This window comes from Sciurus vulgaris (genome assembly GCF_902686455.1).
Source record: "Sciurus vulgaris genome assembly, chromosome: 18".
In the NCBI taxonomy this organism is placed as follows: Eukaryota; Metazoa; Chordata; class Mammalia; order Rodentia; family Sciuridae; genus Sciurus; species Sciurus vulgaris.
The window spans coordinates 27,958,081-27,985,278 of record NC_136479.1 but is presented as its reverse complement, the minus strand read 5'-3'; the positions used below and the strand labels follow the sequence as shown (position 1 = coordinate 27,985,278).

Sequence of the window (27,198 nt, the reverse complement as noted above, 5' to 3'; positions counted from 1 at the left end):
TCCTGTCATAGCCATGGGCCAGGGTTCTCTCACCCCCAAGTCTTCACCCAAATACCTATCACCTGGATCAACACAGAACAGAGGACAGAGGTAATTTCCCCGTCGCCAAAGGCATTCAAACCGAGGCTAGACAGCCTTGATTTTTTTGCATGGTCTGTGACTCAGGTCCAAGCAATGAAACACACGAAAACATATCGGCATGTGGTTGAAGTCTTAACTGTTGGGGCGGGGGTCTGCCCAAGCAGAGCTCATTAGCCACAACCTAAATGTCCACCAATATAGACTCATCAGGTTATAATGGGACATTCATAGAAAGGACTGTCATGCTGCAGTGATAAGGAAGGAAGAAGCCGAGTAAGTCCTAAGGCAGAAATAGTGCTAAGACATACCAGGTGAAAAGGGAAGAGTGGCAGGGCATGGTGGTGCACACCTGAGATCCCACCATCTCCAGAGGGAGGCCGAGGCAGGAAGATCGCAAGTTCAAAGCCAGCCTCAGCAACTTAGTGAGGACCCAAGCAATTTAGCAAGATCTTCTCTTGAAATAAAAAATAAGAAAGAGCTGGGGATGTGGCTCAGTGGTTAAACGCCTCCAGGCGTTCAGGAGTACCAGGGTTCATGGTACCAGGGTTTAATCCCTGGTACCTCCCCGCCAAAAAAAAAAGAGTAGAATATATATCCAGGTTTGCTTGTCTTCATTTAAAGAAAGGAGAGGAAGCCCAAGAAACAACTCTGACCTCAATTATTGAGGGGGTAGGGTGGGAACTGGGTAGATGAAGGTCTTTTTATGGTTTCTGATGTTTGAACTATGTGAATGTATTGTCTATTTGGAAGAAAACAATTGAAAATAAGAATAATAAGGGCTTTGGTTTCACATCTGTTGAAATTAACCTCAATTCTTCATGCACTGACCACAGATGACCTCACCCACTGTCCCAGAATGGATTTTCCCCATCTACAGCTCTGTTTCGTTCACTTGACCTGGACTTGTCCTGTGGGGAAATCCAAGATTCCCTGTGTCTCCCCCTCTATTCAGTTTTCATGTATTCAACAAATAGCAAGTCGAACACGGCTGTAATCTCAGTGATTCAGGAGGCTAAGGCAGGAGGATAGGAAGTTCGAGGCCAGCCTCAGCAACTGAGGGAGAACCTGTCTCAAAATAAAAAATTTTAAAAAGGGCTGGGGATGTGGCTCAGTGGTTAAGCACCCCTGGATTCAATCCCCAGCATTGAAAAAGAAAAATAGAAAAATGATAAAGAACAGTCACAGGGCTGGGGAGATAGCTCAGTTGGTAGAGTGTTTGCCTCACAAGCACAAGGCCCCGGGTTCAATCCCCAGCACCGCAAAAAAAAAAAAAAAAAAAAGAAAAAAAAAAAAAAAAACAGTCACAAAGCACAAACCTCTGTGCTTCCTCCACCTGGGCTGATCCTAAAGCCCCAGCACCCTGGGCTCATGTTGTTAAGTGAATAATCAAACAGCTGGCATTTATTGAGCTCTGCCACTTGTCAGGCACTGGCTTAATTGTTTGATGAGTAGTTACAACTTGTCCAGGTTTGCCCAAGGTGTTCTTGGTTTGAATACCGAGTCCCGTGGTCCGAGTTCATGTGTGTCAGAGCCTTTAATCTTCTCAATGGCTCCCCCAAAGCAGGTTCCATTATTATGCCCCTTTTTAAGATAAGAAAATCTCTAAAATTCCCAGAGATGTGAGTTGGAAGCCAGGAAGCCCAATGCGAGAGTCCAGGCTGCCTCTGCTACCCATTTGACTCCCCAGGCTTTCCGTCCTGGGTAGGCTGGGCCCTGATCCTGCACTTGGCCAGACAGAGAGCAGATCCTGAGCCCCGCTGCCCCAGTCCCTGTCCTGGCCTCCAGGATGCTGCCATCCTGGGAGGGATCTCCAGCCTGGACCCCAGTGGGCAGGTCTCAGCATACCTTGCCCTGCTGCCAGCCTTCTGGAAGTTTCTCCAGCTTGCCTCCTCTGAGCCTTGGCAGCTGACCGGTGGTTTGGGGTCTCCTTCACTAGGCAGAGGGCTCCTGGGTACTGGAATGAGTTCTGAGGGTGGCTGGGGCAGTGTCTAAATGAGTTCTATGCCTCGGGGATTCTTGGATCATCCTGAGAAAAGGGATTGGTATCCCCCGCACCTTTTTTTTTTTGGTACTAAGGACTGAACTCTGAGTTGCTTACCCACTAAGCCACATCCCCAGCCCTTTTTAAAAATTTTAATTTTGAGACAGGTTCTGACTAAGTTGCTTATGGCCTCACTAAATTGTTGAGGCTGGTTCTGAATTTGGGATCCTCCTCCCTCAGCCTCCTAAACTGCCGAGATTACAGGTGCGAGCCGCCATGCTCAGCTCCCTAGCCCTTTTTCAATCTTTTATTTTCAGACAAGTTCTCGCTAAGTTGCTTAGGACCTCACTAAATTGCTGAGGCTGGCCTCGAATTTACTGTTCTCCTGCCTCAGCCTCCTGAGGCGCTGGGACTACAGGCATGTGCCACTGCTACCAGTGATTGGTACCTTTTTTACAAAAGGAACAGGTGGTGCATGACTGTAATCCTGGAGACTTGGGAGGCTGAGGCAGGAGGAATGCAAGCTGGAGGCCAATCTCAGCAATTTAGCGAGACTCTGCTCAAAGAATAAAAAGGTCTGGGGATGTAGCTCGATGGTAGAGAGAACTTGGGTTCAATACTCAGTACCTGCTCTGCCCCCTGACATGAAGAAACAGGCTCAGAGAGACTAAATAACTTGTCCAAGTCACACAGCCAGAGAGGTGCGGGATTTAAAGCCTAGGTCTGTCATGGAAGAAACTTGTCATTTCCCAGCAGGGTGGCTCCATGGGAGGGGATGCTGCAGTCCATTCCAGACTGGAGCTTCAGGCCCTGCCAGTGAGCCCAACTGAGTCAGGACTGTGAGGAATGACACCATGTTCTCTCTTCCACCTGGAAAATCCCTGGAGGGGATTGTCAGGGGGCAGGGGCAGGGGCAGGCTGGGGCACTCAGAGCAAGCTGAGGACTGGCTAACTCAGCACCACAGCCGCAAGGGCACTGAAGCGCCTGGCCTGGGATCTGTGGGCAGCCTGTGGTCATGCTGGCATTCCAGGGGCCTGCTTGGCATGTGGGGAATGTCCCAGGAAAAGTCTCGGCCTTCTGAGAGGCTCAGAAAGGGGAAGTGTTCCTAAATGGGGGGTGGGAGGTGGTGTTTGTAGGGAATGTCCCTTCTGAGGGAGGAAGACGGAGAACTGGGTCCTAAAGGATGGGAGAGATAGACCAGAGTCACACCCTCCACACGACATCAACACAAAGTTGGGGCTTTGGGTGGGGGCGTGGAAGGCACAGGGACCTGGCCGTGTCCTTCTGGGCTGTGCTGGCCTAGGGTGGTCTGACCTCTCTGATGCCCTCATAAAAAATGGGGAACGGCAAGTCATTCCTGCCCTGCCCGCCCCACCGCCTGGTAGACCAGAAGCAGGTGACTGTGCATCACCAGAATGGGGACACTGGCATGGGCTCCCCCACTATCACTGAGACCTATTTGGGCCAGCCAGGCTGCGTGACACTGGGACAGAAGCCTCAGGGAACCACAACCTCTGCTTGAGATGGTCATTCTGCAAGGCCTGCGTGCACCCTGGACGGGGCGGTTGGGGTCCCCACGCTCCTCCCCAGTTCCGGCCTGACCTGGTCCCCACCAGGTCTTCTCATCTCCCAACCTGCTTCTACCCTGTCTCTGGATCCTTCGAGACCCTGCTCTAAGTCCACCTTCTAGGGCGCCCCGGATCTGCCTCCATCCATCATGGATCCGAGCTGTGGTCCCTGCGGCCTCTGCGGTCACCTCCCACCTGGCCTGTCCATGCTCCTTCCCAGCTTTGGGGAGGGGCCTTCTGAAGGGTTCCATAGTGGGCACTGGGAGCAAGGGATGGAGCGATGGCATGGGGGAAGCCGGCGGCGGCGGCAGAGGCTGGCAGCGCAGAAGGAGCAGGCGCTGAGGGCAAGCCGCGCCCCGCGCCCCCCGGGCAGCCCTCCACAGAGTCTGCTCCCGGCCCCCCCTGCCAAGCTCGGGGGCGGGGCGGGGCCTCGCGGCGCTGACGTCACCCCGCCTATAAAGCGGGCGGGAGCGGCGGGCCGGCTTTGTGGAGCGCTGCGGAGGGTGCGCGCGGGCCGCGGCCGCCAAACAAAGGAGCAGGGGAGCCGCTGCGGGGACTGCCACCCACCTCCCGGGCCGCGCCGGGGCCTCCGCCCGCCGCCACCATGACCGCCAACGGCACGGCCGAGGCCGTGCAGATCCAGTTCGGCCTCATCAACTGTGGCAACAAGTACCTGACCGCCGAGGCGTTCGGGTTCAAGGTGAACGCGTCGGCCAGCAGTCTGAAGAAGAAGCAGATCTGGACGCTGGAGCAGCCGCCCGACGAGGCGGGCAGCGCGGCCGTGTGCCTGCGCAGCCACCTAGGCCGCTACCTGGCAGCGGACAAGGACGGCAACGTGACCTGCGAGTGCGAGGCGCCCAGCGCCGACTGCCGCTTTCTCATCGTGGCGCACGACGACGGCCGCTGGTCGCTGCAGTCCGAGGCGCACCGCCGCTACTTCGGCGGCACGGAGGACCGCCTGTCGTGCTTCGCCCAGACCGTGTCGCCGGCCGAGAAGTGGAGCGTGCACATCGCCATGCACCCGCAGGTCAACATTTACAGCCTGACCCGAAAGCGCTACGCGCACCTGAGCGCACGGCCGGCCGACGAGATCGCGGTGGACCGCGACGTGCCCTGGGGCGTCGACTCGCTGATCACGCTCGCCTTCCAGGACCAGCGCTACAGCGTTCAGACCGCCGACCACCGCTTCCTGCGCCACGACGGACGCCTGGTAGCGCGCCCCGAGCCCGCCACCGGCTACACGCTGGAGTTCCGCTCCGGCAAGGTGGCCTTCCGCGACTGCGAAGGCCGCTACCTGGCGCCGTCTGGGCCCAGTGGCACGCTCAAGGCGGGCAAGGCCACCAAGGTGGGCAAGGACGAGCTCTTCGCCCTGGAGCAGAGCTGCGCCCAGGTCGTTCTGCAGGCGGCCAACGAGAGAAACGTGTCCACGCGCCAGGGTGAGTGGGGACGCCGCCCCGCGTCTCCCGGTCGGTGCACAAAGCACACCCCATCCGCGTCCTTACAGTCTCCCGCCCTTTCCAGCCCGCGGCGCCGCTGTAATCCCAAGAACCTTGTGTGCCTTGTGCTAGGTGCACAGGCCACTTCACCCCTCCACGGGACTTGTTTCCGCCCCGAGGAGGGGGCGAGGGGTGGGGTTTTGCCCATCCTCCGGCGCCGCTGCACACCTCCCACCCGGGGCTGGAGTCGTGCGGCCCCCTAGGCCCAGCCTAGGAGCCGCCCTTCGTGCCACCCCCACCCAACCTGGGCTCTCTCCACGCGCGCTGATGCCTCGAATCCGCGGTCCCAGCTCTTGGGGAGTGGGCGCCCTCGCCCATTTCCTCGTGTGGGTCCGCCTTTCCGCAGGCCTTTAGATAGAGGGCGGAGGCGACGATCACAACTGGCACAGGCCCCCCCCAGCCCCCTTCGCCTTTGGCTGGCGAGGCGGGGGAGGTTAGCCGGGCTTTTGATCCCGACGGGTGTGCTTCCACCTCTCCGCGCGCCTGGCCTTCTGCACCTCCTCCCAATGCGGGGCGGGGTCGGACCCTGTAGGGGGTGGGGGGCTCCCAGAGTGCCTGCCCCTCCCCCCAGCCCCTCCTCCCTCGCCTGCCCCGCGCTCGAGGCCGCGGCCTTTGTGAGCAGGGGGCGGGTCGCCTCGCTGGGCCCTCCCTCTCCCCCTTTGTCCTGCTAGGTCTCTGCAGATGGGAAAACCAGATGCGGCGGGGAGGGGGAGGGGATGGGCTCTGGAGGGTCCTCTAGCAGAGGAAGCTTTCAGGCGGCCCCTAGGCGCTGTCCAGGCGCAGTGTCCCGTCCGAGGCGCCCAGGGAGGCGGCCTCACTCCTCGCGCCGCAGCCGGCCAGCAGCGTGGCTCGGATGGCGGCGCGCCAGACACCCCGCCCTGTGTCCGCTGCGCGCCTCCGGGCTCGGGCGCTCCGCTCAGCGGGCGTCCAAGAGTGGCCTTGACGCGCGCGGTGGGCGACCCCAGCCCGAGTCCCCCGGGAAGCCCCTACCCCGGAGTGGATTCGTGCCCAAGGACCCTACAGGCAACGACTGGCAGCAACTCGATCTGTCCCTTCCAGGGCCTCCCGCAGTCAGGCCATTTCCGATGGGCCTGGGCGCCAGAAGTGAGCCCCCCTCTGCCTGCTTTCTCAGATCCTCCCCCTCGGCGCGGCTCTGCCTTCTGGCGTTCTCCTCCTTTGCCAAGAAGCTGTTTGCAGCCAGGGGCCCCCTGGAGGGGCCTGTGAGGGTCTTGCTCCTGGATGGGAAATTGGACCGCAGCCTTGGAGATAATTGGATGAGAACCCAGTCAGTGGCCCCACTTCCCTCCCAGTGGAGGGAGCCCCCCAATAGCCATCCTTCTCATTGGACTGGAGGGCGTTAGACCCCTTTGACAGTGGGAGTGAAGTTGGCCTGCTTAAGGCCCAGAGAGGTGAGGCCACTGGCCCTAGGTCCTGCAGCAAGTAAGTAGTCTGCAGAACTGGGTATATTAGACTCCAGAAAGTGCTCTGATCTGGACACCCCTGTGCTTGTCAGCTTCCTGTTTCCTATCACACTTCTGGGTGGATCACAATTTCTACCTGTTTAGCAAATATCTAGGATGTGCCGAGATGTGAGTGGAGAAGGAGTGGAACTTACATGCTCTTGGGGACATGATTATCAAGGAAAAAGACTCAGGGTACAGGATCAGGGTCTCAGATTGTATTGGGGGGAGCTGGTTCTTTCTGAGGGGGACACTTGAGCTGACCTTGGGAGTGAAGTAGCTGTAGTAAGTGTGTGGAACAGTGGTGGGTATAGCCTGTGCAAAGGCCCTGTGGTGGGAAGGCACAGAGAAAGCCGCCTGTGGCTGGGATGAAGCTTGTGAAGTTGGGAGGTGGGGCTGGAGGGACTTGCAGGGCCACAGGACTAGGATAGTTAACACAGATGTTCTCTGTGACTACTGGGCTGTGTCCAGAGCCTGCTACCCTGGGGAGGATGGGACTAGAGCAGGTGGCCTTGGTCCTTGGGGGCCAAGGAGGAACAGAGAGCCTGAGGGTGTTTTTGGCGAGCCCGGGCAGATTTCCCCCTCTTTCGTAAAGCTCACTTGGGGCCCCGCAGTTATGATTCAGGCTGATTCAGTTATGGTTTCAGGAGGAGCCTGAAATTTGGAGTCAAGCCCTCCTGGCTCATCTTGGAGTTTAAAGGGATGTGAATGGGGGATGGGGAGGCTTGAGCCTCCACTCTGTCAGCCAGTGCCCCTCGCTACAAAGGTCTTCCAGGGTGGGCTGGAGGTGACCCAGGACCCTGAACCAGCATGGGGTGGGGGTGTGTCTTTGGAGGCCATCTTGGACAGGCCTTCGTGGCAGGAAGGCGGCTGGGCTTTGCACATGCTGGGAAGCGCCAGCCAGGAAGGAGGAGGATCCTGGGGCTCAGCGGGCTGGGGATGTGAATCATCCCTGCAGGATGTGCACGGCCGGGTCTGCGGGGGCGGGTGCTGCTCACAGAAGCTGCCTCCTGCTTCCTGGCCTCAGTTTCCCTGTCTGGGAAGTGCACAGGCTCCTTGGGACAGGCCGTGCTCCCGGGAGGAGCCATCGCCTGGGATGCCAGGTTGCCCGTGAACACGCCCTTATCCAGGTGGCAGCCCCTTTCTGCTCAGGATCCTCACCTGCCAGACTCTAGTTAGAGCCCAGACCACGAACTCCATCTGGTCACGTGACCTTTGGTTTTGCCCCTTGAGTCTTCCCTTTGCAGTTGAACTCCACACCCAGCCTGGCTCTGGAAGGGTCCTGTCCCAGCTGTTCCAAGGACCTGGTCAGCCTGGGCTTTGCAGAATGGCCTGTGTAAGGAAGGAGGAAAGGGCTCGAAGCTGCCTGGGAAGAGGTGGTGGATGATTCCAGGCTGCTCCCTAGTCAGGATGGGTTCAGGGGGAGTGCCTATTTAGGACAAGCGAGGGGAATTTGGGAACTAAGCCCTCCGGGGTTAAGGACGGTGACCTCAGGGAGGGAATGCCTCTGTTGAGCCCCCAGAGAGTGGCAGAGGGTGTAGGAGCAGGGAGTCCTGCTGGAGGGCAGGTGGGAGCCCAGGGCTTCCTGAAGGGGGCAAGAGATGTGTCCTGGGCTCTTCTGAAGAGGCTCCTGGCTCCTCAGGACTCCCGTGAGCCCGTGACTCAGGTTTTCTGTTCTGCTGTTGATGAAGAGAAAAATCCCACAGAAAACCCGTTCCCATAGTAACAGCGCCCAATTAGAGGCAACAAGGCCAAGTGGGGCTGGGTGGGTCCTTGGAGGACCCTGCTGGTGGGTGGGTGCAGAGGGCAGCTCCCCTCCCCACCCCTTCCTGCTCGGGCGGGAGGATCTGGGGTGCACCTGGCACCAGGCCCCTGAATGGGTCCTGCGCCTGCAGAATGGAGAGAATGGACCCTTTAGGCCGTAGGGAAGCTGAGGCAGCGTTCAGGGAGGTGTTGGCCACCGTGGGTGCCTCTCTGGCTGGCGGAGACCTTTCCTCCCACCTTCTGAGGACGGGATGCAACCCGAGGGTAGGGTGCAAGGACCTGAGCAGGTGGTGGCAGTCCCGTGGCCCTGGGCCAGTGGTGGCCTTGGCGGGGCCTCCCGGTCTTCCCCTGTCTGGGAGGATGATGTTGGTGGCAGTTTCACAGGGTTGCTGGGAGGTTCTGGGGTGACGGGGGTCCTCTCTGCTCTGATGGGTTGGTAGCCCCTGGTCATCTGCAAGGCTGTTAGGTCGGGCCCTCAGCCCCAGATCCAGTTCCACTGTGCCTCTTTCCTGCCCCTCCTGTCCTTCGTGGGGAACCTGGGCCTCCTGGGTGCCACTGGGGGCATGGTCCCAAGGGGCATTCCCTCCTGTCTGTCCCTTTCCTTCTCTCTGATCACTGGTTGGGCAGTGGTACCATGTTGCCAGGGTGGGCGGGTCCTGCCATGCGGCCTCCTAGAGGGGAGTGAACCCTGGCTGGCTGGGCGCTTGCCTGCTGGCAGATGCGCACCCCGTTTCCAGGCAGACTGGGGGGATGGCGGGAGGCACCCTGTGTAGCTGTGGCCTTTCGGTTCCAGCAGCCCTTGGCCTCTGAGGCAGGGAAGGGCAGCTCTGCTGGCTTTGGGTCCTCTCCCTGGGTGTGGTCTGAGCAAGGAGAGACCCCAGCTCGAGTGTGCCCCTGGGTGTGGCTGCCCTGCTGACTCAGCGTTCTCTTCCACGCTTCTCTGGGGCACAGTGGGGGATCCATTGGCCAACAGGGTCCCAGGAGACAGGCAGAGGCCTAAGGTTCTAAGAGGGGCAGGGGCAGGCCTTCAGGACCTCATGCAGCAGCCACACCCACCCATGTAGACAGAAGACTGGGTGGGAGGAAGGAGGGCGTGACTAGGGGCCTGCTCCCCTCCCCTCTTAGAGCCACAGAGCCCTCACTTTTTCATCATGTGACCTTGGACCAAGGACATGCACGTCAGGCTGTCTCCCTCTTTGTCAAGCAGGGCTGAGGGTCTCCTCTGCCTGGCGCGTAGGGACCGTGTTGGGTTCATATGGCAGTGGCACGCCCACACCTCACGAGATGTGAACTAAAGGTGAATCCCTCCCTGCAGGCTCCAGGACCTGTCATCTATGGGGTGGCACCTGCCACGCCCTCTGGGGGCTCTGCTGCTTCAAGGCCTCCAGAGGCCCCTCTTCGGGGTTTCAGCTGCCAAAATGTCAAGGCCCCACTTCAGGGGGGTGGGCAGAGCCTTACCAAGGATCAGAGTGGCCACCACAGTAGTCCTGATGTGCAGGGAGGTTAGGCAGCAGGCAGCCCTCGGCCGGGACACCGCACCCGGGCGGAGAGAGGCTGCGTGAGGGTGGGGGTGTTCCCGCTGGGCCTTCTGCGAGGGGGCCTGCCTTCATTTTTATGAGTTTTCTAAATGTTCTGGAAGGAACATGCACTCTTATACTTTACTCTTTTAAATTTCACACGTTCGCGGAAGCAGGAAGACGAAGGAACCCCCATAGACCGCCTGCGCCCCGCCTGCCCCAACAGCCATGTTCTGCCAAAATCTCTCCATCTGCGCCTTTATGTGATGTTTTTGGCTGTATTTAAAGCAAATCCCTGACACCAGGGCGTTTTATCCTGAAATACTTCCATCTGTACCTAAAAAAAAAAGCAGGCCATTTCTTATGTAACCACAGCATACATTCACCACGGCAGTCCTCAACCTCCCATGGCGGCCGATCAGGTTGGCTCACCTGGCTCCAGAGAACAGCTTTTTGGTTTGGGGTTTTGGTGCCGGGGATGGAGCAGGCCCCGCTGCGGGCTGAGCGGTGCTCTCCCACTGGGCCACCCCACCGCCAGCCCCTAGGGGATTCTGGGTCAGAGACAGGAAGGTGGACGACGTGGCTCGCCTGGGCCCTGGGCTGTCAGCTCTGCCTTTGTGCCTGGGTCCTGTCTGCTGCCCCTGATGTGTGGGCCAGGGGTCTCTGCGGCCCCTTCTCCACGGGGTCGCAGCGTGTTCATGTTTGAGGGCGGGGCCTTGGTCAGCCGGAACCAGGGGACGCGGGGTGCCCTGTACCAGCCAAGGGTCCCTCTCCGCAGGTATGGATCTGTCGGCCAATCAGGACGAAGAGACCGACCAGGAGACCTTCCAGCTGGAGATCGACCGCGACACCAGAAAGTGTGCCTTCCGCACGCACACGGGCAAGTACTGGACGCTGACGTCCACCGGGGGTGTGCAGTCCACCGCCTCCACCAAGTGAGTGCCCGCCCCCGCCCCCGCCTCGCGCACTCACGCTGGCCCTTCCGGTGCCGCCCAGATGGCCCCTGACCCTCTCCCACCACCCCCAGGAACGCCAGCTGCTTCTTTGACATTGAGTGGCGAGATCGGCGCATTACCCTGCGGGCGTCCAATGGCAAGTTCGTGACCGCCAAGAAGAACGGGCAGCTGGCCGCCTCGGTGGAGACAGCAGGTAGCTGCCTTTGGGTGCAGCCAGGGAACCAGTGTCTCTGGTTCCCTGGTGCTGCCTTGTAGCCTGGAGGGTCAGGTACACCTGAAGCCCACACGGTGCTGGGCATTCCCTCAAGCTGGCTCCCCCAGGGCTGACTGCTGTGTGACCCCCAGCTTCTGGTTCTCCTTCTCTGAGCCCAGTTGTCCCAGCTTCACCTTGCCCGGTCATGAGGCTCACTGCCCCTCTCCTCCTGGGACAGGGGACTCGGAGCTATTCCTCATGAAGCTCATCAACCGCCCCATAATCGTGTTTCGTGGGGAACACGGCTTCATCGGCTGCCGTAAGGTCACCGGCACCCTGGATGCCAATCGCTCCAACTATGACGTCTTTCAGCTGGAGTTCAATGATGGCGCCTACAACATCAAAGGCAGGTTCTCCTGGAAGGTGCCAGCCAGGGAGCGCCCTGGCCCTGCCTGGCCCCTGGGGATGGGTGTCCTGTGGCCGCCAGGGCTCTGCACTGGGAAACCCTCCCCCCTTGTCAGTATATTTGCCCTGGACAGAGCGGCAGGGGGGGGACACCAGCTAGACACGCCTCAGCTGCAGGACAGAAGCCCAGGGTGGGGGACCCCCGACTCCAGAGCAGATGAACCAGAATCAGAACCCCTTTCATGTGTCCAGCATGGGCAGGAGGGGTTTGGGGGCACGTGGACCCTGCTCGGTTCTAGAAGCTGATGGGGGCTGGGGGACGCTGGGTGAGTCGGAGGGCAGGCCGGTGGGGAGCATGTGGGACACGGCATGACGGGCCCTCCCTCCCCAGATTCCACTGGCAAGTACTGGATGGTAGGCAGCGACTCCTCTGTCACCAGCAGCAGTGACGTCCCCGTGGACTTCTCCTTCGAGTTCTGTGACTACAACAAGGTGGCCATCAAGGTGGGCGGGCGCTATCTGAAGGGGGACCACGCCGGGGTCCTGAAGGCCTGTGCAGAGACCATCGACCCCGCCTCGCTGTGGGAGTACTAGGCCCCACCCTGGCCTGCCCGGGGGTCCTCCGGTCCCTCTTGCTAACCCGCTTCTTCAGGTGGCCCTGTGGCAGGTGGCGAGCCCCTTGCCTTTGAAACTGGAAACCCCAGAGAAAACGGTGCCGCACCTGTTGCCCCTACTGACCCCCTCCCCTCCTCCCCAGGGGTCAGCCGCGCAGCCCATTCCTTGGGGGGACTTCAGGTCCCTCTGCCCTCTTCTGCCGTGGGACGAGGCTGCCACCTCTTTCTTCTGACCTCAGACGACTCTGAGCCTTATTTCCCGGGAGGTGGCTGAGAAGTGGGGGGCTCGGGGGCCCCTGGGCCAGCGGGACTTGTAACTGGAATTTCCTGTCCCCTCCTGACAGCCTCTCCCGGGCCCCAGGGGCGCTTGCCCCCAGCTTGTGGTGGCTCCTCCCCGGAGCCCAGTCCTGCCCGCGGGCACAGGAGGGCAGAGAATGCAGCCTGCCCGTGGGGCGGAACCTGCCCCGTGTGCTTTTTTGGGTCCTGGCTGGGTCCCAGCCTGCTCCCTGACTTTACGCAGGCGCGGGCGCTGCCCCTGTGCGTTCTGGGGTGGGGTGGGGTGGGGTGTCCTGCTCCTGTCTCTTTCCCTTCACTCTGGCCTGACTGGAAGCAGAAAATGACCAAATCAGTATTTTTTTTCTTTTTAATGAAATGTTACTGCTGGAGGCGCCCCGGCAAGCCTGGGTGTAGCCGCCAGTGGTCTTGGCAGGGTCTCCCAGCTGGTGCCTCCCTCCCTCCTGCCCACCCCAGCCGGGCCCGGGCCTCAGCCAGAGCCCTGCCGTGTCTGGTGCTCCGTGTCTGACACCTCGGGTCTCCTGGGCAGGACGAGGCCGGGTGTCCCTCCAGCTCTGGGGCGAGCCGCGCCTCCAGGTTCCCGGCCACCCCGCCCCGCCGCCTCCCCTCCACCGTGCATCTCACCCTGGGTGTCTTGGTCTTTTATTTTTTTGTAAGTGTCATTTGTATAACTCCAAATGTCCATGATAGTAGCTTCGAACTGGAAAAAAGCAAAATAAAATACTGCAAGTCTGCACCTCGGGGACAGCCTGTGTCTTGGGAGAGGAGGCGGCGCCTGTGACTGGGAAGGAAGGCGGGCCCTGGCTGGTGGGTGGCCCGTGAGCTCGGAACCGGGGCTCCCAGGGGGCGTCTCTTGTGCAGCCCCCTCTACCCAGACCCCACAGCACAGCCAGTGGGAGCCCCTGAGGACGGGCTGGGGTGGGAGCCCCACTCCTGCTCCGACGCTGAACGTCCAAGTGCAGGTCAGGGTAACCCCCGCAGACCACCGCTGCTCGCCAGGGACCCCGCTTCCCTGACTGCAGAGGGCTCTGACTGAGGCTCCACACGACACGCGGGTTGGGCTAAGCTTGGAGGCCTGTCTCCAAGCAGCCAGTGGACCAGGATGCTGAGCCCATGCCCTTGTCTGGCTGACCCCCAGAGGGGCAGGCCTTGGACTGGGCCCTTGTGTGTTACCATTTCGTGCTGGGGCATCCCAAAGGTTCCATTTTACAGAAGGGGAAACTGAGGCGAAGGGCAGCATTACCATCTTGCATGGTGGAGCCCTCTACCAGTCGGTGCTCACCAGCCAGACCAGACCATGACCTGGGCCCCACCTGGCTCAGCCCAGCACTGGCCAGCAGGGTAGGCGCTTACTGACCACTGATGACAGAACAGGGAGGCCCGCACCATGACTGGCCTTCCCTAGGAGCGGGAGATTGACAGGGACAGGTGGCGGCCACAGGAATGTTGGCCCTCAGGGGTCTCTGCAGCTCCGCCCCATTGAAGCCAAACTCAGAAGTGTCAGTGACATGGAGGGACAGATGAAAGCTTAGAGCCAGCGGCGGACCACAGTGGGGGCTGTGCTGGGGGCCGGGCCCAACCCTGGAATGGCCTTGGGTCTGGTCCCGGGAGTCAGGAAGCCACCAGCTGTTTCTGAATTCGTTCTGCAGAAGTGGACGGATTCCAGGATTCCACGTGGCGCAGGGGCTGACGGGGAGGCCAGGGTCTGATGGGGATGAAGAAGGGTCATTCCTCGTTCTCAGGGAACAGTGGCAGTGCCTCGCCCAGGGGAAAGGACAAGAGCCCTCGGGCAGAGGGACCTGTATAAGCACGGATGTCCCAGGGTGGGGGAAGGCAGTGTGGTTCCAGGTAAGGTCTGGGCTTGGGGTCCAGCGGACCCTCCAGACCCACGTGGAGGCCGACTGGAAGGCACTCTGAAGGCCCACAGGGATGCAGACTCGCCTGGGCACCTGCTCCCTGCTCCCTGGCCTTTTCCCTCTTGGGAGTCTCTTCCCCAGGGACAAGTTCTGAGGTTTCCCAGGGCGGCGGGTGCAGTCCAGCTCAGGCAGGAGTCTCCGTTGCCTTCCCAGGGGTTCTGCACACAAACACGTGCTTGTGAGCTTGCACACGCACAGACTTGTGAGCATGCACAAATGAGTGCACGTACAGATGTGTGTAGTCAGATGCACACACGTGCAATAGGTGCAGAGAGTGTACAGAGCACGTTGTGTGCATAGACACACAGACACAAGATCTATATACACACAACTACAGACATGCCGGTAATTCCAGCAGCTCCAGAGGCTGAGGCAGGAGGATTGCAAGTTTGAGGCCAACCTCAACAATTTAGGGAGACTCTGTCTCAAAATAAGAAATATAAAGGACTGGGCGAGGACGTGGGGGAAAAGGCACTCATACATTGCTGGTGGGATTGTGGATTAGTGAAACCACTCTGGAAAGCAGTATGGAGATTCCTCAGAAAACTTGGAATGGAACCACCATTTGATCCAGTTATCCCATTCCTCAGTTTATACCCAAAGGACTTCAATTTAGCATACTACAGTGATGCAGCCACATCAATGTTTATAGTAGCTCAATTCACAATAACTAGATTGTGGAACCAACCTAATTGCCCTTCAACAGATGAATGGATAAAGAAACTGGTATATATACACAATGGAATATTATTCAGCCATAAAGAATAATATTGTGGTATTTGCAGGTAAATGGATGAGGTTGGAGAATATGCTAAGTGAAATAGGCCAAGCCCCAAAAACCAAAGGCTGAATGTTTTCTCTGATAAGTGAATGATGATACATAATGGGGGTGGGGGTAAGGGAAGAATGGAGGAAGGATGGATCATGTAGAGGAAAATGAGGGGAGAGGGAGGAAAGATGGTGGAATGAGACATCATTACCCTGTGGACATGTATGATTACACAAATGGTGTGACTCTACAGCGTGTACAACCAGAGAAATGAAAAGCTGTACTCCGTTTGTGTATGATGAATCAAAATGCATTCCGTAAAAATGAAAAAATAAAAAATAATAACCATACTTCCTTTAAAAAAAAAAGGGCTGGGAATGTAGCTCGGGCGGAGCATCCCTGGGTTCAACTCACGGCGCGCACAGTCACACACACACCAAGTCCTCGGCCTCTGCATTGGCACTCAGAATACCAACCTCCTCTGCACCCCAATGCACCTCTTCAATTCTCCCAGCCAAGTTAGGGGCTGCCAGGGACCCCCACAGCTCTGAGGGTGGTGTCACTCAGCCTGCAGTGGCAGGGATGGGAGAGTCCCCAGGGAGCCGAGACAACTGCGGCCAGGACTCGGGGAGACTTGGGGTTAACCGTGACCACAAGGGATCACTCGGGAAATAGTCAGTGACCCTTTCAGGAAAGAGCAGCCAAAGGAGAGGCGCCCCTGCTGCTCAGGTCCTCCCAGCAGCGCAGATGCTGAGCAGGGTGGGGCAGCTGTGGGCAGCACACGGTCTCCCTGGGCCCCCACTTCGGTCCAACGGCCAGGCCCTCAGGGTGCCTCGCTGGGATGGGACTCAGCCCCGAGGACTCCGCAGTCTCTGGAGGGCGGGAACTGAGCTTCCAGGCGTGTCTCCATGGGACACCCCTCCAGGCCTCCTGCCCAGTCCTACGGGGCCTCTAGGGAGAACCCCTCAGCCCCTCCGACCCCGTGAGGCCTTTCCCGCTTGAAAGAGGAGAGCCGACCGCACTCTTGTTAAAGTCTAGTGCTTTTCCCTCAAATGACTTTTGGGGGGCGCATGAGGTGGGGGAGGCTGGGAAGGGACCCTGCTGGGGCCGAAGTGTTTCTGAGCAATGGGCTGTTGGGATCCCGGCCTCCCTGGGCCATGGGGGAGCTCGGAGACCCTGGCTGGCAGTGAAAGCAGAAGGGAACAGGTGGGCTCTCCCAGAGGGAGGCCCTGGCTTAACCCAGATGAAGGGGATCCTCCAAGAAGCAGGAGCAGTGGGGACAGAGCCTTCCCTGCTGGGAGACTAAGGGGGATGGTCCACAGTCCCCGCCCACTCCTTGGAGGAGGCCTGGCCCCCCTGGTGGGTGCCCTGCAGAGGAAGCTCTGCCTTCCAGGGACCCCTAACTGGAGCCAAGGCCTGGGCTCTGGTTAATGATGGTAATATCAACATTACTGCCAGTGCCGGGCAGGGTGGCCCACGCCTGTCATCTCTGCGGCTCCAGGAGGCTGAAGCAGGAGGATCATGAGTTCAAAGCCAGCCTCAGCAACTTAGAGAGGCCCTAAGCAACTCAGTGAGACTCTGTCTCTTAAGTAAAACACAACATAGGGCTGGGGATGTGGCTCAGTGGTAAAGTCCCCTGGGTTCAATGGCACTAAAAAAAAAAAAAAAAGTGTCGGGGGATGGGACACAGATGCACACGGAGGCAGGACCACGTGAGGACACTGGGGTGGCGTCTGTGAGCCACGGAGAGAGGTCTGCCAACTGCCTTGATCCCAGACTCCCAGCCTCCAGGACTGAGAAGGAATAAATGTCAGCCGTTAAGTCACGCAGTCCATGGTCCTTCTGTCACGGAAGAGAGTGTCCCTGAAGGGTCCCAGGAGCTCCCAGGGAGAAGCGGGAACTCGGCTCAGGACCAGACGGAACAGAAAAGAACTTCAGCACCGCCGGGGAGGCGCAGACCGGGGTTCATTTAGGAAGGAGATACGAAGTCAAGGGGAACGTGGGCCTTAGCAGGTAAGAGATGGCGGACACTGGTGGGGGTGGGCAGGCAAAGGTATGCAGGCAGGAATGGCATCTGCCTGAGCTCTCCGGATGGCTTCTGGTGGTCTGGTCAACCTCCTGATCCTCAGTCTGACATGGTCTTCACTATCTGATCAGCAGATAGCGCTGGAAAGTCCCCTAAACCTATAGGCTTATTGAAATCCCAGACCTGTCTTAATTGATTTATTTGGGGTTGATTGACAGTGCACAGGTAGGTTTACAGTTTTTCTAGAAATTTGGGAGTGACGGGTCTGGGAAAGAGACTGACTTAGTAACAGGTCTGGGAATGTATCTGAAAATGTACTCAGAACTCCTGAAATAAAATATTTTCTTCGTCCTTCCTACCTATTATTACTTTTTCTTTTAAACCAGGGATTGAACTCAGAGGTGCTTAACCACTGAGCCACATCCCCAGCCCTTTTTTATATTTTATTTAGAGACACGGTCTTGCTAAGTTGCTGAGGCTGGCTTTGAACTTGAGATCCTCCTGCCTCAGCCTCCCGAGCTGCTGGGATGACAGGCCCACGTCTCTGAGCCCACCCTTTCTACTTATTTCTTATTCCTTTCATCCTGCCTCACTTTGTTATGGCATGTCTAGGAAACTAAGAGTCTTTATACAGCCCGGGTGGCGGGTAGCATTTCATTCCCTGGAGAAATGGAGACTCAGAGAGGTTAAGCAACTTACTCAAGGTCACACAACCAGTTAGTGTGCAGTTGGGGTTCTGTACATAAAAACATAAAACATATTCAAGGTTAGACACATGGCAGGGTTCCCTCAGAAACAGACAACTTATTATTTTTTTTACAGTTTTAAAATATTTTTATTAATTGTTGATGAACCTTTATTTTATTTACTTATTTATGTGTGGTGCTATGAATCAAACCCAGTGCCTCACACATGCTAGGCAAGCGCTCTGCCACTGAGCCACAGCCTCAGCCTGGAACAGATCATTATTGAAGGCCAACTGGTTTATCTGACAGATGGTCTTAGGAAACAGGTAGAGGAGGACTCCAGGCAGGGACGAGAAGGAGGCCGCGTGGACAACTGGAACTGGATCCTGCTGAACAATTTGGGGACAGAGTAGAACAGGCCGGGATCACCCCCCGGAGCAGGGAGGCTGGGCGTCCACCCGCCGAGCTTCCTTCCACCCCTGGTGGCCCACTGCTTCCTGGAGTGTGGGCCCTGCAGGTGGGCTGGTCAGGCACAGGCAGACACAGGCCCAGGGCCTCCAGGAGGCCGCTCCTGCTCAGGAAGGCCAGAGCTGAGGGAGTAGGAGGGGGCACGGGGGTGGGGGGCATCTGCTACTGTGGACACCATGATGCTGTTACCATGACCCAGGGCGAGTGTTTCAACTAATTAACTAATTAATTAATTGCACGGGCGGTGAGATGCGTGCTGCACTTTACCAACTTAACCACGTGTAAGGGACACTCCCGTGGCCTGAAGCACATCCATGTTCTCGTGCGCCCATCACTCCCACCCACTTCCAGAACTTTCCATCTTGAAAACTGAAACTGCACTCCTTAAACACACCTGGCTGCCCGTCATTCTACTTTTCGTCTCTCTGATCGTGACTCTAGGGAACTCGTGCAGGTGGCACTGAACACTGTCTTTATTCTTCTGTGACTGGCTCAAGTCATTCAGCACAATGCCCTTGAGGTCCGCCCCTATGGCAGCATGAACCAGAATGTCCTTTTCTGCGGGGGTTCCGGGGACTGAACCCAGGCCCTCAGCCACTGAGCCATGCCCCAGCCCTAGTTTGTATTTTATTTGGAGACAGAGTCTCACTGAGTTGCTTAGCGCCTTGCTTTTGCTGAGGCTGGCTTTGAACTCATGATCCTCCTGCCTCAGCCTCCCCAGTCGCTGGGATTACAAGTGTGCGACCCGACACGTGGCCTTTACTTTATTTGTTTAAACCCAGTGCCTCCCACATGCTAGACAAGCAAGCACTCTGCCACTGAGCTACAACCCCAGCCCCCTTCCTTTTTATTTATATATTTAATTATGTTTTTTGGTCCCAGGGTGAACCCACAGGGGTGCTCAACCACTGAGCCACATCCCCAGCCCTTTTTCAATTTTATTTTGGGACGGGGCCTTGCTAAATTGCTAGGACTGATTTTGAATTTGTGATCCTCCTGCTTAGTCTCCTGAGCTGCTGGGATTACAGGTGTGCACCACCTCGCCCCGCTAATGTCCGTTCTTTTTAAGGCACAGGAGTATCCCATTGTGTGGATGGTCCATTTGTTCATCCATCAAGGGATACGGCTACCTCTGTCTTTTGGCTATTGTGAATAATGCTACTGTGGTGCACGCCTGTAATCCCAGCTACTCAGGAGGCTGAGGCAGGAGGATCGCAAGTTTGAGGCCAGCCTCAGCAATTTAGCAAGGCCCTAAGCAACTTAGCGAGACCCTGTCTCTAAATAAAAACTATGAAAGGGCTGGGGATGTGGCTCAGTGGCTAAGCACCCCCATCCCCAGGGTTCAATCTCTGGTGCCAAAAAAAGAAAAGAAAAAGCTGCTGTGTCTAGGAGGGCTGGGATCTGTTTGAGACCCTGCTTTCAATTCTTTTGGGTTTGCACCTGGAAGTGAAATTTCTGGACCAGACTGAAATTCTGTGTGTATGTATGTATTTGTTTGTTTATTTATTCAGTTTTTGGTATTGGGGATTAAACCCAGGGACACTTGACCTTTGAGCCACATTCCCCGCTCTTTTTATTTTTCATTTTGAGACAGGGTCTCTCTAAATTGCTTTGGACCTCACTAAGTTGCTGAGGCTGGCCTCTAACTTTGTGATCCTCCTGCCTCAGCCTCCTGAGTCACTGGGATTAATTAAAGGTATGCACCATTTCACCAGGCTCATATTTAATTTTTTGAGGCGCCTCCAAATAGTTTGCAATGGTGGTAGCAGCAACTTATGCTCTCACCATGGGTGCAACGATTCTGTTTTATTTGTTTGCACCCGGAAAAGCTGCTCCCTCCTCACGGCGGGCTCTTGATTTGTCACCTAACAAATGTGCATTTTCCTTATCTGCACCCGCAGACCTCACTCTGTCTTCTGCACTGGGCTCTGTGGACGTCTGGTCTTATCATTCACATCGTTTCTCGTCCATCATGAATGCAGACACTGCATGGAACGACTGTGTGCAAGGACCCTTTTAGAAGCCTCTGGGGTGAATTGCTGGAGAACAATTCCGGGGTCGTGCGGCCCCTCCCCCAGCTGCGCATGCGCCTTCTCTGTGCTCTCCCCAGCCCTGCCTGGAGTGGCACCCGGAGCTTTATGCTTCAAGTCGAGAACATGAAACTCCTGCAGGGCAAGTGCCTGCCGCCGTCGCCTCGTGCAGGAAGCCCCTGACAGTTATGTGGCAGGAGGTCCCCCTTTCAGAGCTGCGGTCCCCGGGTCCCTCCACTCAGGAGGTGTGACCATGCGCTCACCTGTAAAATGGAGCCGTGACGTGAAGCCACGGTCCCGGCGAGCGTGGTTGAGCAGGTTCTCAAGGACACTGCGATCGCTTTGTTGTTCAGATGCGCCCCGTTAGCGAAAATGCCCAGGCCTCAGCTCTTGTCTGGAGCAAGACCAGCTCAGGGCGGCCAGTGTCCCCTGCGGACCCCGCACCCCGAGGAGCTGCTACCCACCCCCGAGAAACAGCCCATGGCAACATTCTTTTCTGGGGAGCTGCGGGTTGGGACACAACCTTCAGCGGATGTCCGGGGTCTTGGGTGGTGACATGGACCCGGAGGGGCTCGGCGCTCCCTCTGCTCAGGCACCTGCAGGCAGGGGTGGCCATGGAGCGGGGCTGGGCCCCGCGCAGGCTCGCCATTCACTTGCCTCCTGGACTCAGGCTGCATTCAAGCCCTGGTTCTCTGGTCTGCCCTCCGCATGGCCGTTCCCAGTACATTTTGTTTGAAAAGAAACAGAAGATGCTGGGGGGACGGGTATCTAATACCAGCTATGAGGAGCTCCTGATACTTCTGAACAGCACAGAGGCTTGACTGCAGACAAGCCAGGATGGCAGTCAGGAGGACCCAGACAGGGCACAATGGGGAAGCTGTCTGTCCAACGACTCTGCTGAGAAGATGCAAAAACTGGAGGCTGGAACCTTCTGGAACTGTCTGGAGTGTCATTCACATATGTGGCCACTGGTGGATGCTGGCTACTGAGATGCCTACTTCTGGCCTCTCTGTGGGGTCTCTTCAAATGGACAGGTTGAGCTTCCTCCCAACAGCTGGTTCCAGATATCAGTGTCCTGAGAAAACCAGGAGCAAGCAAGAGGTGTTGTTATGACTTGGCCCCTGGAAGACTTGGTGTCGCTTCTGCTGCTTCCTTTTGGCCAAGGCAGGCATTAAGTTCTGCCCAGGTTCCCAGGGAGACTTTGCAGATGCCCACCACTCCATGGGGCCATTCAAGGTTGTGTTGTAAGACAGCGTGTGCACTGGGCACAGTGATGCACAACTGTAATCCTGGTGATCTGGGAGGCTGAGGTAGGAGGATCACATGTTTTGAGGCCAGCCTCAGTAACTTAGGGAGACTCTGACTCAAACGTTAAAAAAACAAAAATGGGCTGGGGATGTAGCTCAGTGATAGAGTGCCCCTGGGCTCAACCTCCAGTACCCCAGAAAATGTGGAACAGGAGCTACTGTTGCTGCCATCTTTGGAGAAAGTTGCCTGCCAGCCCTCCTAAAAAGAAGGGTGTTGGATTCTGGGAGACAAAGGTCAAGTGTCCTGCTGGGGCTGGACTCTGGGGGCCTTGTATGCCAGGCGAGGAGCTTGGGCAAAATACTGCCAGAGCTGGGTCACTGTCGTTCATCACAGACACCTGCAGTCCCCTCTGGCTGTAAGGAGAGCGGGAGGGGGGAAGGGGGCCACCGGGGCCAGGAGGTCAGGGGTTCAACCCCGAGGCTGCGGTGCCACTAGGGCAGAGGACCCAGGCAGCGGTAGAAGATGCAGATTGGGCAGGACCTGGTGACGGAGCGGATGTCTCACACTCGGGCAAAGGTTTTGTATCTGAGTCGGGTTAGGGCGGACCAGGTGGGGCTGGCTGAGTCAGCGGGTGTCTGAAGCAATGAGCCTGGAGCCAGGTGGGGTGTGGCAGTGGCTTCAGAGCAGAGTCAGCATGTGGAGCATCCCTGCAGGCGGGCAGGGCAGGAGGGCAAGGACACAGGCCTCAGGCCCGAGGAGATGCCTCTGCTTGGGAGGCCGGGGCAGGAGGAGCCAGAGGGAAGAGATAGGGGTAGCCAAACCTCCGCCCCAGTGAGGTCGGGGCCGCTGAGGGTGACAGGGACCCACAGGAACAGTACCATAGGACCTAGGGGTGGGTCTGGGGTGGGCTTGGGGGCTGCTGTCCAGCACATTCTATGGGTCCCAGGCTATCCCTGCTGGAGCAGTAGGCCATGGAGGCCAAAGATAGGGAGAAGGTCCCCTCCCCCTGGTCCTTATGACCCAAGAAGGCCAAGGTAGAGGGGCAGGTGGGGAGGGCCCCAGGCGGCTGCTGTGGAAGGCTTTCTAGGAATTGATGGGACGTGGTTCACACCTAGGGCGAGGGGTCCCAGGTCAGGCTGGGAGATCAGCTGCGGCTTAGAAAGTCTGTCGCTGAAAGAAGGAAGAAGCAATGTCAAGGTGTCTCCTGCCATGGAGGCCAAAAATAGGGAGAAGGTTGCCTCGCCTGTAAGTCCCTGGGCCTCTCTAGAAGGCTTTCAGAGGAGGGAAGCTCAGGGCAGGGAGAGCTGGGTATGGAGAAGGGGCAGGTGGAAGATGAAAGGCCTGGGGCCCCAGGGGGAGATGGCTGCTTTGGGAAGACCCTTCTCTCTGGACCTCAGTTTGTGGTCCTCTTTGGTGGCTGCTGGAGGCCAAGTGACCCCCGTGGAAGCCCTAAGCCCAATCCTAGGCCTCCAGCGCTTGGGAGCTGTTCTCCGGGGCAGCGCAGAGCTTCGGACTTGGAGGGGCCCACAGAATCTCCTTATTCCAGTTCCCCCTTGAACCCAGAGGAAACAGGCCTGTGGCAGAGGACTAGCTTGGAGCCAGCCAGAAAGCCAGGATCCATGAGTCAGAGAACCTAAGAAAGTTGCACCGAGGGGAGCCGAGGGACTTGGCCAGTAGCCTCTTCCTCCTGCCCACTTGTCTCTCTTCCTCCCCGAAGCATGATTGGCAGATTTGGGGTGGTGGCTAACTGGATGACTTCCACAGTCTCCAGGGCTCCAGGAAAGGTCTCTTCAAGGAGCCATTCGCCTGGGAGGGCCATGCTTCTCTGCCGCTCCTTGGTGGGGTTCCACAGGGGCTGGTCCTCGAGTTGGGCAGGCTCTGAGGCTGCTGTCCCTGAAAATGCAGACATACATTGTCCTTTTCTGGTTTTTTTGATCTCTCTTCTCTTGTCTATCTTTGTGTTTTGGGTAGCTCCTATTTCTAGGTCTTCAAATTCAGTGACTTTTCTTTGGCGGTGTCTAATCTGCTATTAATCCCACTTTTTTTTTTTTTTTTCTATTAGAGATTGACCCCAGGGGTGCTTTACTACTGAGCCACATCCCCAGCCCTATTATTTATTTATTTATTTATTTATGCAGTGCTGGGGATTGAACCCAGGGCCTTGTGCTTGACAGGCAGGCAATCTATGAACTGAGCTATACCCCAGCCCTGATTTTTTAATTTTGAGACAGGGTCTCGTTAAATTCCTAAGGTTGCCCTTGACCCTCCGATCCTCCTGCTTTGCTGGGATTACAGGCCAGCACCACCATGCCCAGCTGCAGATTGTTTAATCTGCTCCTTTGTGGTGGTTCTTTCCCTGACCTGAGGTCATTTACTCACCTGTATTCACTCATCTGAATTGGTGGAGGGCAGCCTGTCTGGGCAGCTCCTTTTCCTTCCTAATAGTCCCCTTCTTCGTGAGGGATTAAACCCAGGAGCACTTAGCCGCTGAGCCGCATTCCAGTACTTTTAAATTTTTTTTTTTTTTTTTTTTGGGTGCTGAGGATCGAACCCAGGGCCTTGTGCTTACAAGGCAAGCACTCTACCGACTGAGCTATCTCCCCAGGCCCTAAATTTGTTTATTTAGAGACAGGGTCTCGCTAAGTTGCTGAGGCTGGCTTTGAGTTCGCAATCCTCCTGCCTCAGCCTCCCGACCCACAGGGATTACAGGCGTGCACACCACACCCAGTCTTCTTCCTGATCTTCATCCCTCCATTCTTGCAAACTGTCTCCTGCACCTGGGAGCTCTATTTTCCGTGGTCTCTGCCGGGGTTTCCCATTTCTGAGGTGCAGCCTGGAAGCCCAGCCGGCAGTGAGCTGGGGAATCAGTTTCATCTCTTCCCCCTCCAGGGCTCACTGTCTTTGCTGTCAACGTCAGAAGACCATGGGTTCGAGCGTCTGGTCTGACATTTTAGTTGCTTAATCGGGGAGGGAAAATCGAATCATTTTTGCTACTCCTAGAGCTGGAAATATCTCCCTTCTGTCTCCGTCTCTCTTTTTTTGGTACCAGGGGTTGAACCCAGGGGCACTTTACCACATGCCCAGTCCTTTTCTTTTTTTCTTTTTGTAGTTGTAGAAGGATGCAATACCTTGCTTTTATTTATTTACTCTTATGTGGTGCTGAGACTCGAACCCAGTGCCTCATACGTGCTGGCTCAGTACTGAGCTACGATCCCAGTCCCCATTTTTTTTTTTTTTAATTTGAGACAGGGTCTCATAACATGGTCCAGGTTGAACTCAAACCATCCTCCCAGCTCAGCCTCCTGAGTCACTGGGATTACACGCGTGTGCCTGGCTCCCTCTCTCTTTTCAAAACAACTTTACTGAGATACAGTTGATATGGCCCTCAAGCCACCCATTTAGAACGTGCAATTCCAGGGCTTTCGTACACTCACAGATATTTGCAACCCTTATCAGAATCCACTTGGAACATTTTCATCATATCGAAAAGAAATCCTTTTAGCTCCCAGCCCCAGCCTGCCATCCCCCCTGCAGCCCTAAGCATCCACCCATCTGCTTTCTGTCTCTAGGATTTGCCGACTCTGGACATTTCGCCTAAATGGAATCGTACTGCGTGGCCTTTTGCGTCTGGCTCTATCTCTGAGCATCAGTTTGAGGTTCGTGGCTGTTGATGTGTGTCTGCTTCTTTCCTTTATTATGGGCAAAGAACATCCCTCTGTATGGAGAGACCACATTTTATTGATCCTTCTAGCAGATGGACATTTGGGTTGCTTCCTAACTTTGGGACTGTTATGAATAATGTCAAATTGCATTCAAAGACATTGTAGGACCGGGTAAGTGGCCCATATCTGTAGTCCCAGCCGCTCCAGAGAGCGAGGCAGGAGGATTACAAGTTCGAAGCTGGTCTCAGCCATTTAGCGAGACCTAATCGCAAAATAAAATTAAAAGGGCTGGAGAATGACCTAGTGGTAGGTGTTGGCCTCTGGGTTCCGTCCCCAATACCAAACGAAAGCACAAACCCAAACCCAGAGAACGACCCCTACCCCGACCCCAAACAACAAGACAACCTTCCAGGGAGGCATCTGTAGACTTCAGACTCCCGCTCCCCATGCTTCTGCATCAGGATAGCGGGGAGGGCTCCTCGGGTCACCCAGCCAACACTCCATTTTACAGAGCAGGGAAGAGAGGCTCCAGCTGGCCAGGTGAATAGTCCACCACGACCCTGGTGGAAAGAAACTTGCCCAACATTTTCTGATTCAAAAACAATTAAGCAAACATTTGTGTGGCTTCCTGTGGGTCAGACTGTGTCTTCACTCCCAATATCTTATTTAATGCACCAAACTGTCCTCTGAGGTAGGCATTTTTTCCTTTCTTCCTTTCTTTCTCTCTCTCTCTCTTTTTTTTTTTTTTTTTGTACCAGGGATTGAACCCAGGGGTGCTTAACCACTGCGCCACATCCCCAGCTCCCCGCTTTTCAGAAATTTTTTTTTTTTTTGTAATTGTAGGTGAACAGAATGGCTTTATTTTTTTTGATCTATTTATTTGTTTTTTATGTGGTGCTAAGGATAGAACCCAGTGGCTCACATGTGCTAGGCGAGTGCTCTACCACTGAGCTGCATCCTCAGCCCTTTTTATATTTTATTTAGACACATGATCTGGCTAAGTTGCTTAGGACCTCACTGAGTTGCTGAGGCTGGCTTTGAACTCGCCATCCTCCTGCCTCAGCCTCCTGGGTCACTGGGATTATCGGCACGTGCCACAGCACCCAGCTTTTATCTTTATTTCACAGATTGTTCTTCTAACTAATATTTCCTGAGTCCCCCAGTCCCCAAGCTGGTGCTGAAGATGCAGGGCTGACCCCGGGGGTGTCCATGGTCTCTCAGGAGGCAGGTCCAGGTCACACCCCACAAGGAAGAGGAGAATGGAGTATAGTTGGGCCTCAGTTGGGGAAGAGAGGTCAGGGCGGGGCCATGTCTGGGGCCAGGTCACACCACCCGCAGTGCTGGGACAGGAGCTGGGCGCCTCGTGCTTCCTGCCCCTCTGATGGCTGAGGAAGTCCTGGCTTCCTGATTGGCACTGCTCCATCTGTGGACGTGTGTCATGAGGCTGAGCAGGCTGGGGCAGGCGTGCAGGCCAGGGAGACCCACACACTCTGTGGGGACCCACTCAGAGCCTTTGGGCCCCTGGACTCCATGATCAGTTCCAGGGTCTGCCAGAGCTCCTGAGGGAGGTGACCAAACCTTGTCTGGGGCCTGAGGCCACCAGGATGGTGACTGAAGTCAGCCTGGATGCAGGTTCTGGGGTGCAGGGGACCGGGCAGTTACCTGGCCTTTAGCCTGGGTCCCTTGGGGCCCTTCCTGTGGGCAAGGGGCAACTTCTCCTCCATGGGCACTTGCCGGCATATGCTGAGCTATGCCCCGGGGCTTGTGGACACTTTCTGACCTTCCTTAGATCTGTTGGGAAGGTGTGAGGTCATATCCTAATGACTGTAAGGAATGACAGGCAAGGCTGCCTGTTGCTACAACTGGTTTCAGACTGTGTTCATTTTCTTACCCTAACTTCAGAAATAAGGGGTGGAGGATGGGAGGGAGGGTGGAAGTAGGCAAAAGGCAGATGGGAGACAGACCACCTGGGGCTGCGTCCAGGCCCCGTGGTCTGCGGGGCTGTGACTCTTACTGCACACACGGGTCAGGACAGGACGTGGCTGGTGGAGCAGGTGGGGTGT

At 56.7% G+C, this 27,198-nt stretch overlaps 2 protein-coding genes across 2 annotated transcripts; one reads left to right on the top strand and one right to left on the bottom strand.

The window, feature by feature from the left end:
- Positions 1 to 4,109: 4,109 nt before the first annotated feature.
- FSCN1 (fascin actin-bundling protein 1) lies at positions 4,110 to 13,066 on the top strand. Its single transcript, XM_079120064.1, has 5 exons — positions 4,110 to 5,067; positions 10,647 to 10,803; positions 10,896 to 11,017; positions 11,256 to 11,423; positions 11,814 to 13,066. Exons 1-5 carry the CDS (start codon positions 4,236 to 4,238, stop codon positions 12,014 to 12,016), a joined length of 1,482 nt encoding a protein of 493 aa, XP_078976190.1. The 5' UTR covers positions 4,110 to 4,235; the 3' UTR covers positions 12,017 to 13,066.
- Positions 13,067 to 21,164: 8,098 nt separating this feature from the next.
- Positions 21,165 to 25,659, bottom strand: LOC306649318 (uncharacterized protein). The gene is made up of 3 exons (XM_079120167.1): positions 25,541 to 25,659; positions 23,122 to 23,366; positions 21,165 to 21,300 (listed from the first exon to the last, which is right to left on the bottom strand). Exons 1-3 carry the CDS (start codon positions 25,581 to 25,583, stop codon positions 21,220 to 21,222), a joined length of 369 nt encoding a protein of 122 aa, XP_078976293.1. The 5' UTR covers positions 25,584 to 25,659; the 3' UTR covers positions 21,165 to 21,219.
- Between the last annotated feature and the right edge of the window lie 1,539 nt (positions 25,660 to 27,198).

What these genes read in the sequence shown, in the direction of transcription:
- FSCN1 (XM_079120064.1), top strand. Translation starts at nt 4,236, where the DNA reads ATGACCGCCAACGGCACGGCCGAGGCCGTGCAGATCCAGTTCGGCCTC. An exon ending in CAGTCCACCGCCTCCACCAA is followed by an intron (nt 10,804 to 10,895) that starts GTGAGTGCCCGC and finishes CACCACCCCCAG; the next exon opens with GAACGCCAGCTGCTTCTTTG. An exon ending in TGGCGCCTACAACATCAAAG is followed by an intron (nt 11,424 to 11,813) that starts GCAGGTTCTCCT and finishes CTCCCTCCCCAG; the next exon opens with ATTCCACTGGCAAGTACTGG.
- LOC306649318 (XM_079120167.1), bottom strand. Translation starts at nt 25,583, where the DNA reads ATGGGGAGCGGGAGTCTGAAGTCTACAGATGCCTCCCTGGAAG. An exon ending in TACAGATGCCTCCCTGGAAG is followed by an intron (nt 23,367 to 25,540) that starts GTTGTCTTGTTG and finishes CTGCATTTTCAG; the next exon opens with GGACAGCAGCCTCAGAGCCT. An exon ending in AAGTCCCTCGGCTCCCCTCG is followed by an intron (nt 21,301 to 23,121) that starts GTGCAACTTTCT and finishes TGGTTTTCTCAG; the next exon opens with GACACTGATATCTGGAACCA.